The sequence below is a fragment of the Ciconia boyciana genome, chromosome 15 (genome assembly GCF_034638445.1).
Source record: "Ciconia boyciana chromosome 15, ASM3463844v1, whole genome shotgun sequence".
NCBI classification, from domain to species: Eukaryota; Metazoa; Chordata; class Aves; order Ciconiiformes; family Ciconiidae; genus Ciconia; species Ciconia boyciana.
The window spans coordinates 10,075,145-10,091,186 of NC_132948.1; the positions used below are offsets into that span (position 1 = coordinate 10,075,145).

At 41.9% G+C, this 16,042-nt stretch overlaps 2 protein-coding genes across 19 annotated transcripts in view; both read right to left on the minus strand.

The window, feature by feature from the left end:
- PITPNM2 (phosphatidylinositol transfer protein membrane associated 2) overlaps positions 1-4,519 on the minus strand; it is a 141,977-nt gene extending 137,458 nt beyond the window's left edge. For all 9 annotated transcript variants that reach the window (XM_072880454.1, XM_072880458.1, XM_072880457.1 and 6 more), the window contains exon 1: positions 4,348-4,519. The gene's annotated coding sequence lies outside the window, so the exon portion shown is untranslated. The remainder of the gene's footprint in view (positions 1-4,347) is intronic.
- A 753-nt stretch (positions 4,520-5,272) lies between these two features.
- Positions 5,273-16,042, minus strand: part of MPHOSPH9 (M-phase phosphoprotein 9) — a 34,826-nt gene continuing 24,056 nt past the window's right edge. For 8 of the 10 annotated variants that reach the window (XM_072880250.1, XM_072880252.1, XM_072880251.1 and 5 more), the window contains 8 exons: positions 14,484-14,621; positions 13,587-13,759; positions 12,630-12,794; positions 12,180-12,300; positions 11,258-11,361; positions 10,213-10,424; positions 9,610-9,678; positions 5,273-8,343 (listed from right to left, as the gene is read on the minus strand). In XM_072880250.1, the coding sequence (XP_072736351.1) occupies positions 8,242-8,343; positions 9,610-9,678; positions 10,213-10,424; positions 11,258-11,361; positions 12,180-12,300; positions 12,630-12,794; positions 13,587-13,759; positions 14,484-14,621 (1,084 nt within the window). In that variant the 3' untranslated portion in view covers positions 5,273-8,241. Of the gene's footprint in view, positions 8,344-9,609; positions 9,679-10,212; positions 10,425-11,257; positions 11,362-12,179; positions 12,301-12,629; positions 12,795-13,586; positions 13,760-14,483; positions 14,622-16,042 lie in introns of those variants that run through there. The other 2 variants (XR_012045274.1, XR_012045275.1) reach the window with 2 other exon arrangements.

Below are 16,042 nucleotides of genomic sequence, written 5' to 3' on the forward strand. Positions count from 1 at the left end.
CCCAGTGGGATTTACTGAAGCATTTTGCTGTGACCTTCTAGGGATTTTTGGTTTTTTAATTAAAAAAATACCATTGAAACAGTCACACCTGCAAAACCCCTTGCCTATGGGAAATGCATAAGTATGACTTCAGGAGCTCTGCGTATTGACTTAGCATCGTGCTGATTAAAACTCCCTGAAGTGATAGGATCGGAGTTAGCCCCATGCTAAATTGTTTTGTTCTTCTTACATTAAGAACATTTAAACATCATTCATTACTTTGTTCATTTAAAATGACTCTTGGCATGGACATTACAATTAGAGAAGCCACATTCCCTTTCAGTTCGTGGGTGAGCTCACACTCTGACTCCTCTGCCCCAGTACAATGTTGTGGCATTTGGATTTCCTCCAACACCCAGGAAACAAAGTTAAAAATAAAGCGTTTTATTTATTCCCTCCCCCCACATTAATTACTCCATTTCCATTCACACTGGATACTACAGAACATTTTTGTTTATAAGATGCTTTCAGGCTCAAAATTAAATTTAGACATATCTTACTAATTTGGGGAGATAAACAGAAATATTAATTGCATTACACCCTGTGTCAGCCAGCTTTAAAATTAAATTAGAAGGCATCTTCACCATTTAGAGAAATTGGCTATTAAGAAAACCATGGTTTTTAGGTGTTGCTTTTTCCTTCTAAGAAAATAAAATAAAGAGAAGAAAGATATTGATGTCTGTTCCTCCTCTCTCCTCGAAATGAGGCATGTCTTTCGAATAAGAGGAAGATAAAAAGAAAAACATCATGTGAAAAAAATGTTTCTCAATGGATCGTGCCGGTCCTAGAACAGGACATTACTGTGAATATGCATGAATGGCATGAGTCAAACTACACTCAGGAATAAGCATCAGCTTTCACTTGCTATTTTCTGAAGCCTTCCAGTCAGGCTGCCAAGACAGCAACTGAATGACAAGATTTTTATTCCAATGCAGGGGGAGATTAATGCTGTTCTGGACTAATTGGAGGAACCTTCTTGAAATTAGCTTGCTTGAAGGACGTGCTGCTTCTCTATTTGGCCAACTTGCAGAAGCAGTAGCAAATTGTGACTAAAAAGAGATTATTTATTTAAATTCAAAACTCCTTAGCACCACTGTCAGTTGCAAGTTTTGAGAACTTCTATTTAAAAAAAAAAAAAATCAGGACAAGGTCTTTCCAAACTGGTTGCTGTCAACTAAAATGAGAAGTTAGATAAAACTCCCACATGCCAGATGGTAAATCACAATAAATGCTTGGGCTGTTAGATGCACAACAAGCGACAAACGCATTGAAATACACCATCAGAAGCAAACCAAAATAGAAAGGATATTTTAATAAAAAGTAATCATTTTGAGGAAGGATCCTTGTTAAGCTCATCAGAATCAAAGTCATACATTGAGGGCTTCTTACTTTCCTCACCACCTCACGTAAGCATGAGGAACAACAGAGTTGCATTAGGTTAAAGGCTACTGTCAGCAAGAGCCTTGAAATTCACTATTTAGACATCACTTATGACCCTTTCTGCCAAGTTACTAAAAAAAATATTGTTAAAGGATACCAGGGAATTGTTTACTCAAACCATTACTGTTTCCTGAACACAGATGCAAGAAAAAGTTATATTAAGAAGATAAACAGCTGCTACTGTATGCTGTTTAAATGGTAACAAAAGCATCTAAGGGCCATAAAGGGAATAGTAAGGGAATTAAAAAGCATTTTTATGCATGAAGATGGCTAACATCCGTACATTCATTAAAGTGGTATCAACCATGCTTTTAATTAAAAGTTAGTGAGAGAAACGTAAATATGATTAATGAAACCTAGCAGCTTACCAGAAGTCTGCTCTACCAAAATCAAGAAGCACAACAAGCTGCGTTTCCAGCCCTTGCTTGCTCGTTTCTCTTTCCCTCTCAGAGATGCTGCCACAATCCAAATATACATTGCAAGGACCATGAAGCAGCATTCCTGTGAAAAACAGCAAGCCACTACAAGTCTGCAACTGTGCTTTCATGCTTGGCCATTCTTTACTTTGTATATCCTGAAGAGGCATTTCAATTACCAAGTAGCCCAGGGCCAAGGCAACGAGCTGGTTACCTGTCAGAATAGCCAGCTATATAGCGATCTATTGACCATCGCAGGCATGAGGTCTGCCAAAGGCTGGGAAAAAGGCTGCCCTACAAACAGCAGTCTCCTATTCAACAGTGGAAAAAATCACTCAGAAGCCAGCGCTGAACTCTGTAACGCAGTCAGTCTTGTGTTACTCGGGAGCACAACACAGTCATGACAAAAATAAACTACACGACAAAAATACAGTGCAAGCAAAATGATGTGGGCACAGAGAGAGAACTAGTATGCAATAGGAAGATAAGGAGTCCTATAGGCCATAGATATTTCAACACGCAATCAAACCACCTCCTATTTAAGTCCTGATGTCCGTAAAGAGTAATCTATTACCACTGTCCTGTTGAACTGCTGTCACGTACAGAGCTGAGCACATGCAGATTATGTCTTCAAAGACTGAAGACATTTTTTGGCATCGTATCACCCCCTTAGCTGCTTCCAGACACACAGAGCACATAGAAGATGGAAGCTCTCACTTTAGAGCAGGTACTAACACAGGAAGAAAGGGGTTTTTTTGCTTAAATAAGCAATTTAAATAAACTTTGCCTCAGTCATGGCATTTTAACATAAATTGTGACAGAATTTAATTGTGCGTCTGACTGAACAGGGCATTACTCAGGGGTTCCCCATTCCTGACTCTAAAGATGCTCCAGCCCCAGGCTGAGCACCTCAGTACACTCCTCTGCGCTTCTACTTCTTCAGTGGAGGGGCTGGGGAGGAGGGGAAGGGAGTGACCTAACCCTCCCGCAGCTGGACAAAAAGCTGAAGTTGTTCACGCTGTAGCCTGCTGCCGTGGGGCAGCAGCGTACTCCCGGATGGAGCCCAGGGTTGTTTGGGAGGACCAGGCAGGGCCCCTTCCGTCAGGGGATGGGGAGGCCAGGAGAAGGGACCGCCAGGCCCAGCAGAGAGGATCCCCTCTTGCAGCCCATCATCCAGCTAGGGAACGGGCGTTCTGCTCTTTTTAAAGGGACAATCTCTTCCTCCTGCCCTCCCGAGGGGAGGCATCGCCTCAGGAGCATGGCCGACCTCCAGTCAGCCACCCAGCAGTTCACTGACCGCAGCGGGGGTCTCGAGCCCTGGAAGCCCACGAGGCTCTTCCTCAGCTGTAATTAGTCAAAGGCATTTCTGTGAGGCCGCTGCAGGTCTCGCCCCTCTTCTCCTACCACAGGCGGGAAGGCCATCCCCAGGCAGCGCCTTCACCCCCTCCTCACGGCCAGGCCTCGTCCAAGGGGCTCGCGGGCCGCTGCCTTCCCCACCACACGACAAGCCTCCACCCGGTGCCTCCGCTAAAGCTGAATTCGTTGAAATCCAAGCCCGAGAGATGCAGTAACCGAGGAAGGAGGACAAGGAGGGCTGCAGCCAGGACGACGGCTCTCCCGTGGGCAGGGTCCGCTCTGGCCTCACACGTATGGCGCTTGAAAGGTTGCCGGCACGGTTCCCCGACATCCGGCACAGCTTCCTGCGCGTCCAGCCACGACCTACCGAAAACGCTCCCTCTGCCATTATGAAACGCCCGGTGCGGAGGGTGCCCGTGCCCGTCCCCGGCTGTCAAACGCCGACACTCAGACCACGACCGAGGGCAGAGGAGAAAGGCGTTCGCTGCCTGCAACCCGCCAGCGCAGAGAGAAAGGAATAACGGGGGGCGGGGGGGTGTACCACAACCTAGCCTCGCTAGTACACCAGCGGGGTACGTTAGAGCAAGGCTATCAATCCTTCGTTATTTTGTGTGCGATAACGAGGCGCCGAGGCAGCGTGCTGCTATGGCTGCAGCGCCCGGAGACCCCGCGGCGCAGCAGACCTGTCCCTCCCTGTCATTTACTCCTCTATTCGGGAAACTTTTACCGCCGACGCATCCCGCCGGCCGCGGGCGGGGACGAGACAGCCCGACCCCGCTCAGGCCGCGGGAGCGCCCGGAGGTACCGGCCGGGCACCCGCCGGCGCCGCGGCCCGCAGGGGCCATTCCTCCTCCGCCGCCCGCCGAGGCCCCGGGCAGGGGCCCGCCGAGGCGCCCCGGCCCCTCAGGAGAGGCTGGAGCCGCCCCGCGGGCCCGGCCTTCCCCCCTCGCCCTCCCCTCGGGCCCGCGGCGGTTCCCGCCCCCGCTGAGGCACGGCCGGGCCGGCCCGGGGAGCCGCCAGGTGCAGGGGCCCGCCCCGCCGCCCCCCGCCCGGCGAGGCGCCCTCACCGCCCCCCGCGCGTCCCCCCACCACGCACCGGCTGCTCCCGGCGCAGCGGCCGCGGCTCCCGCTGCTGCTGATGCCGCCGCGGCTCGGCGGCTGCCGTTGCCTACGAGTCGCTGCCTGCCGACATGCCCGCGCTCCGCTGGCATAATCCCCGGCGAGGGTGGGCCGGGCGCAGGCAGCTCCTCGCCCGCCGGCTCTGCCGCGGCGCGGGGACGGCGGAGGCGGGGGGAAGCGAGGCGGGCGGGCCGCCGCAGCTCCGCGCTGCGAGGAGGGGGGGGGGAGCGGGGACGGCGAAGAAGCCCCGGCGCCGGCACTGCCCCTGCCCTGCCGCGGCAGCCGCCGGCCGGACAGCTTTATTCCCCCGACCGAGCCGTGCCCAGCGCCGCGGGGAGCCGCCACTTCCTTCCCCGCGCCCGGCCGGCGCTCCCGCACGGCGGGCGGGCGGGCGGGGGGCGCCGCCTGCCGGCCGCGGCGGGGAGCGCCGCCGGGGCCCGTGACCGCCGCCCGCGGGGCGCCCCGCTCTGCCGGGCCGCGGGCGAAGCCGCGGGGCCCCCGGGCGCGTTCAGCACAGCGGGCCGGGTGCCTCTCCCCGGCCGGCACCCGCGCGGGCGCTCCGGCTCGCCGCGGGCGCTCTTGCCGCCTTCCTCCACACGCCGCCCTGCGCTGGGTTCCCGCGCCTGCTTGGTCCCTTTAGCGGGTGCCGGCAGGAAGGACAAGTAACGGTTACGGAGCCAGGCTTCCACGGTGAGGGGTGAAGCCCCAGCCCCGTCTCTGCTGTAACCCTGCCCCTGACACCAGACTTTTTGCAGACTGGAGCAGTGCTGGTTACTCCTGTAACTTCACTCTCTGCAAAGACTGAGAAAAAAAATCACTAAAGGTTTAGCAACCATTTATTCAGAAACCTCAGGGAAAAAAAAGCAACAAAACTTGCTGTACCGTTTTAAACAGTTGTCAATTTGCTGCATGTTTTTTTTTTTAAGGGTGCTTCTGTTCCACTCCGCAAATGCAAAATACTACCAGCAACCAGCCCCTTCCTAAGTCCTGGACAATTCCAAATGCACCAGCTTCAAGAGAGCTACACAGCCGATGCCAGCTTGAAGCTCTTTGTCCTCATCAAGGACTCCCTGGCACCTTACCAAGAGCTTCTCCTATTTCTGCTCTCACTGGGAGGGTACCCGTGCTCCTGTGTGCTACCCCCTGTGTGCTACCCCCACAAAGCCAGGGCCAGCCTGGCTCCTGAACAAGTTTGTTTTGTAAATGCTACCTGCATTGCCACAGCAAGGTCTAGTCTGCATTACAGCTCTTTTTAGAGACAACGCTCCCAGTGTAAGGCAGGTTATACCTAAAGCTATCAATGGTACAGAGATACTTTTTTTTTTAATTTGCTTTTTAGAGATGTGGACAAATAGAAATTTTATTTTCCAAAGGTTAAATCTCAGAGTTGAAGGAGTCATCATGTTTATTATCATAGAGAAAACTATGCATGGGAGTGTCTTGCAAGGGCAGTTTTAACAGAACAAAGCCTGGGGCTCCTAGCAAAACCTAGTAGATCTGGAAAGGCAATAAATGCCTACGTAGCTGAGAGGTGTCAGCTGGAAGAACGCAAGAGGAAGATGATTAAAGTCCTCCTCAGAGGAAGCATAAGCTTCTGCTCTTCCAGAAGTCATCATCTGTCCCCAAATATGGAACAAGGCAATTTGCTCATGGTAATAGGAAGAATTTTAAAAGGGATTTAAAAAAACAAAAAACAAAAAACAGTGTCCAGCAACGTGCACAGCAAGTGCCATCACCTTTTCCACAGTAAACACGCACTTTGTGTGCCCCACTTTTTGATGCTTCGGGTCTGATTTTCAGAAGCACTGAGCATTTAGGCCTCCCACTGATCTAATCTGGAACTGCAGATTCTCAGCCCCTCTGAAGAATCAGGCCAAAGGCACCATACTGAACAGGTCACCCGAAGCCAGACAGTTATTTGAAAAGGTTGTCCTAGAAGTTTACTAAAGGCAACACTTCCCCCCCCCCCCCCCTTCAGTGCTATAATAGAACAGAAATAGCCTAAAGAGCTCCAACGGATGGAGGAGGGCTTTTGATTAAAAAATAAATTCTGACTCACAATTCAGTTTTCTGGATGTAATAAAAAAGAGTACATGAATATGAATAGCCCTGGAAAGAATGGAGTGGAGATAAAGGGAGCTTATAAGGAAAGGCAGTGAAATAGCTGAACTGATTTACCTACTTGTTTCTAATGTCTGTCAGGAAAATTCTGTTTGTTTTTGCTGTAGTGCTGATGAAAGAAAACAAGACCATTAGTGGACTCATGAAATTTTCCTGTGATGGATTCCTTGGAAAAATCCTGCTGGCTGAATGTTACTGTTGAAAGACTTTTAAATCATACCTGTTAATAACTTAAAATGGTGGGAAAAATTCTTCAGTTAAATAGTAGAGCTGCACAAGGAAGTCAAGATTCTTTTTTCCTCCCTCAACCCCTTCTGAGTAAAAATTACAAGTAAGAATATGGAATACCATCAAAATTCTACATACTTCCAGGAACGTTAATAGATATTTGAGCAAGTGATCTCCAAGCATTCAAGCCAAAATTTCTACATTTTAGAGTAAAGGGGAAAATGAGTAACTAATACCCTTGACTTCTCCCCAACTCTGATCTTGTATTAAAAGAAGCTGCAGGGCAGAAGTGGCTGCATAAATACAATTTTTCAAGAAGACTGTGCATGGGTAGAACAGTTCTTCATCAAATATCTCAAAACACAGCACTCTAATTTTAGAATCAGACCTTCACAAGCTTCCTTTATGACAGCTATTCTGGCCTTATAATCACATCATTGGTGGCTAAACATCTTGAACAAGGACAGAATTTGAAACACACAATATGATTAAAACCTACATTATCGCTGATGTAATATCCCAGAACCTATTATTGTTCTTGGGCAGGAGGAAAGAATCTAATTAAACATTTATTTAATATTAAAATACAAACTAAGATATCAATGTTGGACAGTAATTCAGCAATATGCCAACTAGCAAATACATATTTTTCACCAAGAAAAATGCATGTATGTTCACAAATACAGCTTGGATTTGATTTGGAAATGTACGTGATCAGAACACTGGCATGGCACAAAACCCTGTCTGGCATATTAAAACAGTAACTTTGGTTAAGTAGTTACAGTCCTGGAGCATCAGCTGGAGTTGAGTTGCTCCCTGGGAGACAGGATGGCTGCTGTCAGTCTCTTGATGCCGCAAGTACCAGGATTCACAACACTACTCACTGTGACTGTTGGGAGACACATGGAATAATTTGGAGCAATATTTTCCTAACACAGCCAGCGGCAAACAAACTAGCAAAACACATACCAATTTGCAGCCAGCCAGCCATAGTGAAAGTAATGCTCACAGTTCTGTCACAATGAAAAATATCCATGTTATAAGGTCTAAATTAAAAGGATTTACCATATAACAGTAGTTATCTTTAACATAGGTAATCCATGTTGCTTTTTTGTATTAAAGTTCAAAATCTCCTCTTGGCTAATATTTACATCATACCATAAATATTTATAAAATTGTGAGGAAAACGAAGTGCAAAACGATAACACTATCATTTTCTGAAAACAAGCTGCCTCTTAGTTTCTTATTCTTATTATAAATTGAATATCACTATTTAAAAATAATTAATATTTCTAAAAATATTACAATACAGGATAAACATTGCTTTCTCAAGTGTAACAAAAATATGTTTAAAATATAGGTGGCTGTTTGAAGTACAAAATATTGCTGTTTGTAAAGGGTAACATGGTTGTAAAACTACTATTGCGGGCTTATAAAAATACAAAACAATTTGCATTTACTGGGTGCATAATTACATATTAGTGCAAAAAAAAAAAGCATATTTGCATTCAAGAGAGAATTGTCAAAGATTTGCAGAGGTACGTAAAACATGAAATCTTTTCAGAGTCATGCGTATGGACCCCAAATCTCTATTAATCCTTTCCAAGCGATCTTCCAGGGCTTCCTAAAAGAAACAGTTAAAGAAAAGAAAGAAAAAAAGATTTAATAACATACCACAAAGTGATCCTTCTAAAATGAAGAAGCTATTATTATTCCTGTATTCAACTGGTATCCTTTTTGACACATTACTAGCATTCTGTTAGCACCCAAAAACTAGAGCCAGACCTACAAACTTTTCCTATTATTTTTATGTATGTGTGTGTGTTTGTGGGTTGTTGGCTTTATTTTAAAACTGTTTCAGGTATTTTGGTTTTTTTTCCCCACATGACTTAGAAACTCCATGAGATAAACTTGACAAGAATCAGGACAGGCTGATAGTTACGGAGACACATTTAAGAAATAGCTGACCACTACAGTGAGCAGCAGTACTGATTTACTGGAATGCACTTTTACTTTCAAATTGATAACAAGCCCTGGGACTACAGTTTAGGAAATGCTGAAGTTGTAGGCTTTGCAGAGACCTATAAAACACAACTTTGAGACACTTGTTTTTATTAAAAGAGTCTGCAGACCTTTCCAAAGAAGGCACTCCCCTGTATTCCACCTACACTACTTATTTTTGGCTTCTTGTTTTCTTCTTTATACTTTCAAGTAGACAAAAAACAACCAACCAACCAAAAAACTAAACTTTGCACTTTCCTCTACAGCGCAACATCCTCTCTACAGCTTCAGGGACCTATTTCATAGTCACTGCATTTGCTCAATGTATTGCCTTTATCTACCTCTCTGTGTTATTGCAAGAACAGGCTATTCTTGCAGTAATTAAAAAAAACCGTATCCCATGTACAAAAAGTAGAAGATATAAACAGTCTTATGTAGAATATACACTATGTAGTATGTATACATATGTATACACACACATACTTTTTCTTTATATGCATATATATACACACACTCACACAAAAGAAAAGTTGTCAGTTTGTGGCAGAGGGGGTGGAAATCAAATGTTTGCAGGGCTAATTATTATTTTCTGAATCATTTGCATACAAATTATCCAGACTTACACCTTTTACATAGCAAGGCAGAGTGTGTTTATAATTAACTTGCAGTAATTTCCCAATTATCTTCTAATGCAGTAAAGTCTACAGAATAGAGAACATCTTTCACACAGATTCAAAATTCAGCCATATTCAGGAACAACTCTCAGTGGCATAGAAAAATTCCCATAGTAATCACACTTACTATATAGCAGAACTTTCACTTATGCTATATAGTCTCAAATTGTGGAAGAGCAACTTAAGAGAACAGTCATATGTAGAAGCTTTTTCACCTGATTTAATCTTGCTTGCAAGGTCATTCTTCCACCAGAACAAGGCATTCGACTCAATGCAGCCTCAATCTAGTAACAGAAAATACTTCAGCTGTAAATTATAGTTTCAAGAGCCAATATAAGCCTTCCTAACTCATCTTACAAAAAGAGAGGTGAGGTATATAGATTATAGATACACATCCGGTCTTGTTCTTAAACACTAACTGATGTTACTATAATACTGTGTCATACAAAACTGATACAAAAGGTAACATTCATAAGCAGACCCTCTCAAGGACTACTTTGAATAGAGCACTCTTACTTGCCAGAATAACCTTCCTTGTTTGAAAGGCTAATTTAAAGCATTCTCCATTAAGGCAGAAAGTAAATTCACTCCAACCCTTCCATCCACACTGTGTTTATGTTAAAGTGACTCTCCTTTAATGAAGAAAAGGACTGGAGTATGGGAAGTAGAGCAGGGAATGATAATGGCACATTCCTAGGGTAACACTAGAAATTGTGCATGAATTTCAGCTGTGGCTTGCATAGCTATACGGCTACATCCCTCACCTCTCATACAACAATTATGTTTCGTCACAACTTTAAAGTAAAAATAATCTTTGCCTGTTGCTTTTCTTGAGTCAGCTCATCAAAAAGCCTCTCTGTTTCAGCCAGAGTCTTAATCCTTGCTGCGTACTTGAAGTCTCCCTCACAAGGTGATAGCACTGGCTCATATTTTTGTGCTACGCTCCTCTCACCCCAAGCTGTCGCCTTCTTCATTCCAGTATTGACGGATTCAGCACAAGAGCTGTGTCCAACACCTGAATGCTGCCTTCCTATCAACAAAAGAGGAGTCTTATTTGTTTTGTAATTGTCTGTGAAATTATTACATAGGACAAAAAAAAGAAACTAATAACAAGAAAAGCAGTGTGATCTTGGAGGTATATAAACTGAGGATAGTGATTAGCAAAGCCTCGTTAGCTTGCCTTAAGCAAACTTCCCAGAAGAATGCAAAACACTTGTATGGGTCATCTTTCAAGTGATCTTCATAACACAGCATATTTTTTGGTTAACAAACAGATTACTGTACTGTGTTAATTAGGAATTACTTTTACTGGTACAACATTTCTAAATATCACCAAGTAGACTAGTTGTCATGAAAACACTAGTCTAAATAAATACATTAATAAAAACAAAAGCAGAACATTGTGACAAGAATTAGAAAAGTGAGAAAAGATTTGGTTCAATCAATCATTTAAAAAAATCTGAAAACAACTGGCTTTATTATAGTTACCCTTTGCTATCTGTAATGCAATGTTTAGCAATAGAATTTTATTAGTATGACTGAGTATGTACGTCTTAATATAGACCCTACTAAGATATGCATTGTGTAACTGAGTTAAGCATAGGAAAACATACTGCACTTCTTTCTCAATTTAATTATTTTTGTTCTTCCATTGTGTTTGTGCACACACACATATACATAAAAATAAAATACTGTATGAATGGTATTTCTCTGTCTACAGGAACAAGGCAAGATTTAGAAGTTTTTTAAAAGTTGGACTTCACGGAGGAGTGTCAGCTTTCTATTTAAGCAGTTGTTACCAATGTGGAAGAAATTATGGTAAAAAAAATAAAGAACAGTTTTCCCCCCACTTTGACAGGTTACCTTCTACATCATCTAGTGAGAGAAACTGGAGCCTTTTTCTTGGGTTATTGTGCTGTAAAGTAGATGTAGGACCAGTTTCCAGGTCATCTAGAAGTATATCAAATCTACAGAGCAGGAAGCACACAACAATTACTTGCTAGAAATCATCTACCAAGCAATACACTATTTTCTACTTTTTCACCTTTTGGCTAAACAAACAATTTTTTTTTTTTTATAAAACAGTTTCTATCCCACAGGCATTGCAAGTCTTCTGATTACTGCTCAGAGTACCATACCCTAATATACTCTTATTTGCACACACCAAAATACCTCATTCATATGACTTTTTCAGAAGCAGGCCAAGCTGTCACTCCTGGACACACTGAGCTCCCATGTTGTCATCCTCAAGAACCATCAAAGTGGTGCTAGACACTTCTTCCTCGTGCACATGTCCTACACTTTAATCTTGCAGCTAAGTATGTTCTCAAACTCTACAAGCCTTCCCAAGCAAAGATGTCTATAGGAACCATAGTATCTAGTACAGTTAGCAGAAAGTTAAGTTTATGTGGTTTTTAACATGCTTGTAGGTGCCATGACAGGTAGGTAGATACGACTTTCAAATTTTATTTACATCTCCTAATAAGCAGCATGTAGATCTGGACTTACTCCACAGAACAATTCTTTTCTAACTTCTTTGTCACTGATCAATCTTGCGTCAACAGTAAACCAAACATCTCATCTTGGTGAATGCTAAAGACGGGAAATCATTCTAGATTTTTCTTGCCAGATTTTAAAAAGTAAAACTTAGCTTTATATTCAGAAATCTTCACATGACTCATTTTCTAGGACTTTTAATGAACAAGAAACAGCAGCATTAAGCCTGCATAAACATACTGCTGCTATAATAGCGATCAGAACACAATTGTATTCACAATACTCGTACCTTGTCACTGTGTTTTCATTTTTGCTAAGCAAATGGCTAAATCCAGGAGAGAGGTTTTCTTTTGGAGATCGTTTTGGGCTGTATGTCACAGACACTGGTGCCAACATTATCTCTCTCCTTGCTGCAAAAGACAAAGTTATGTCTAACTACCTAAAACTTCTCCCAATGCAGCATCTCCACTCATGTGACCAGATGCTTACATCTTAAAAGAATGCTTTTCAAAGCTGTCTACATGTTTAATTAAATTAGATGAAAAGTGCATCGCAACATAGAAAAATGAAAATAAAACTCAGAACTCTCATGTTTTCTATGATTATAGACAAGGGTTTTTTCAGACTGTTAGAATAATGCAAAAATCCTATCTTTATTTTTTTTTTCTTCTAGAGCAGGCTTTCATTATTTGCTTCTACTTTTTGAGTAACACAAATCAAACTTCAGAAAAGCACTTACTTGGAGTATTTGATTTCCTGTTTGAAGGAGGAAGGGACGATGACCTCTGGCCAGAAGGGGAGCTGTACCGTTTCGGTCTGTGTTGGTCTTTACCTTTCTCTGGCGATCGGTTAGCAACTAAAGAAGTTTCAACAAACCCAACAGTTTGACGTCGATTTGATGTTTCTAATTAAAAGGAAAAAGTTATTATATTAATCAATCTTTTTCAATACAAGAACTCACAAATATTCCCCTGTACTCAGCTTCTACTGTACAAAGACTGCACTTAGTCTGCCTCACATCAACATATTTGTGCTGTTTTGCTCAAGTCTCACTTCCTGCTCATCATATTCATGAAACAGGTAGTTTAACTCATGAAAAAGGATCCTTTGCAGCACATGTGGGAGAAATGATACTAAATAACACTGATTTAATAAAGAGACAGTAGAAAGCAGGGCAAAAACATCTTTTGGGAATGAGGGTTGGAGTGCCTGCCTGAACGAAGAATATAAACATTTAAGAAAGACTCAATGCTTTCTAATTACAAGGCTTTCTAAATCAATGTTGTTAGAACAGCTCAGCACAGTCCTACAGTACACATGCCAGCTTTCTTAATAACATTCTGATACAACACCATGAGAACAAAACAAAAATGGATGTACAGCCAGCCAGAGCTTTGTTAGGACTCCATTAACTGTTTATAAATACTGAGATATTCTTAGAAAAAGGACATTAACTACTCCCTAGCTTGAGACCTAACAGCAACCTTTGCATTCCCTCTATTTTAAACAAGTCACTTAGCTATATATATGATTTTGAATTTTCTTAGGAAAACTCCAGAAGTTCGCATGCTAAAACTGTTTTTATCCCATCACTCAAGCCTGATGAACTTCAACGCTGAGAATAACAAAACCAGAAGACATGCAAACAAAGAAAAGCCAGTAAAGACAAGTTCAGGAATATAAAAATAAATGTTACTAGCTGATGTGTCGTCTTTTTCTGTCTGTGTACCCCAATCTTTAAATGCTTTTCCTTCAAGTTCTTTAAAGGCTTTTATAATTGGTGCTTCTGACATCTCATTTTCTTTCTTTTCTATTGTGTTTGTTGAAGAGTCTTCTTGTGAGGAGTCTTTTTCAGGAGGAGAATGGTGCCTTAAAGAATGTGGGGCAGTGGGGGGGAAAAAAAGAGGATCAAGGTTTTTTTTACTTTATTTCATATATCCAAATACTGGCTGAATAAACAAAAACCTGGAGAAATTTAGTTTGAGATTTACAGTCATCAAAACAAAAATTTTAAGGGTGCTTTTTAATTTCAGCCAAGAACCTCAGAGGATTATGTTAACAGCCAATTCAAGAATCTGAAGCTGAACAGTACAAGTTAAGTTTGGTGACTCAACATTTTCTTAGAACAAAACACATCCTGACAGAGGCTTTAGAAACTTCTGAGGAAGAAGGCAAACTACTGAGAAATTACAACCTAAATTACACCTGAAGCTTTACACTGGAGGAAAGCTGCAGCCAACCACTACAGCTCACATCCAATATAACAGAGCACACAGTGTCCAAACTCAGAGTAGAACTGGACACACACACGGAGAGCATAAAGGCAGTGGCCCAAGATGCAGTTGAAGCTTTCTGATATTTCAAGGAAGGTACTGAAGGCTGCTGCTGCTTGCTTCGTACCAGGTTAGTGAAGGAAGAAGGTTGTTTTGTTTTTAAGGAATTGTATAGCATCTACAACATTGATAAATGTCTTTTAGAACTCTATGTAACAAGTACAAAATGTAGAAATATGCATCTAGTCAATTCTGGATAAAACTATTTTTAGAAGTGTTCAACTTTACATCGTAGTGGAGACTGAAGGAAAGCAACTCACCTAGAAGGAATATAGGTTTCTTCTAATCTGTTATCTCTTGGGCTTTCCTGGATATCCAAAGGCTGGCCAGTGAAGATTGAATACTCTGCTCCTGGTATCAACCACTTTCGCCTGCTGACATCAGGAGTTGCCAACTTGCTGGGGGAACAAAAAACCTTCAAAATTATGAAAAGCTTTGAATTTTTATTTTTAATTTAAGAAAAAAAATTAAGAAAATCCAGTTATTTATTCTAGCTAAACAGAAACAATAACAAATATACAATAAACCTGTAAATACCATGGAAAAATGACTGCTTTTAAAAATTTTTGTAAAGTAAAAATAAATTTTAAAAAATCATATGTTGAGGTTTCAGTCTAAATTATAGAATATGCTCAGAATGCAGAACTCCACAAAAATCTTCTTGTAATTTATTGCTGCTTACTCAGACTGAGGTTTGGGTAACAAGTAGTTTTCAACTAATTAAACAAAAACATTTTGGTGTAGATTACTCCAATAGTTCAGAGCATCTGACCCCAGCTTTCTTTTGACACCATTTATTAGTCACTGAGAAACATAAAAAATAAAACACCCAAACAAGAAAAAGTTGCTGTTAATGACCTGAGAGTGCTAAATATTAGCTAATAAGCATCAATGAGTATTATTATTTTGAAATATCAAAAGAAAAATGTGATTTTTATACACAGGAGAGAAGATAAGTATGAAAAAAAAGGTTCTTGTTTACTCAAGCTATGAACCATAACTACTACTCTGTAAATCTATCCTGCTGTGCATTCAATTGGAATGAGGCTTTCTCTGAGCCTTTGAGATCAGCTAGGGACAGATTCACTTCCAAATCCATATCGGCTCTTACATCCTCCTCCCTGATGAACATGGTCTGCCATGTTCAGGTCTTCTTTTTTTCCATTCATTGTTGAGGGATCTTGTTCATAAATGTTAAAATAGCTCTAAACAGAAATCTGTCCCTGTAATATATTAAAATATAAATTACTTGCATCTTCATAATCATCAAAAATCAGATCCCCCAAAATACTACTGTTCAATATACACAAATGGACACCCACAAAACATGTTACATTATCATTTTGTGCTTCACAACATCAGTGCTGAACTCAGAGAGACACCCAAGAAGCCACAACTAAAATAAAAAAAAAGGGGGCGGGACACGCAAAGCTTTTCAGGTCTTTAAAACATAGAAGGGGCAAAAGAGAACACAGGCCAACTTTAATTTCCTTAACATAAATTCACAATTCAAACTAGAGTAGGCATTCTAATTGAACTTCCACTCTACTCTCAAGATACCTGTACAAACTATATTTAGAAACATAAAATGTAGTCATCAGCTTTTCAAATCAATGACACAAAGACACAAAGAAAACCTCTACTGTCTAATCGGACTATTAGATTTTATTCTCAAAATCTTTGTTGAGTATGGGAATCCCTATTCAGCTGAACAACTGAGACCTAACAAACACTCATTTAGGAAGACTAGAGACAATCTGCCAAGTCATACATATATTATCCAAAGTATTTATTTGTTTTTAATAATTTCTTGGCATGT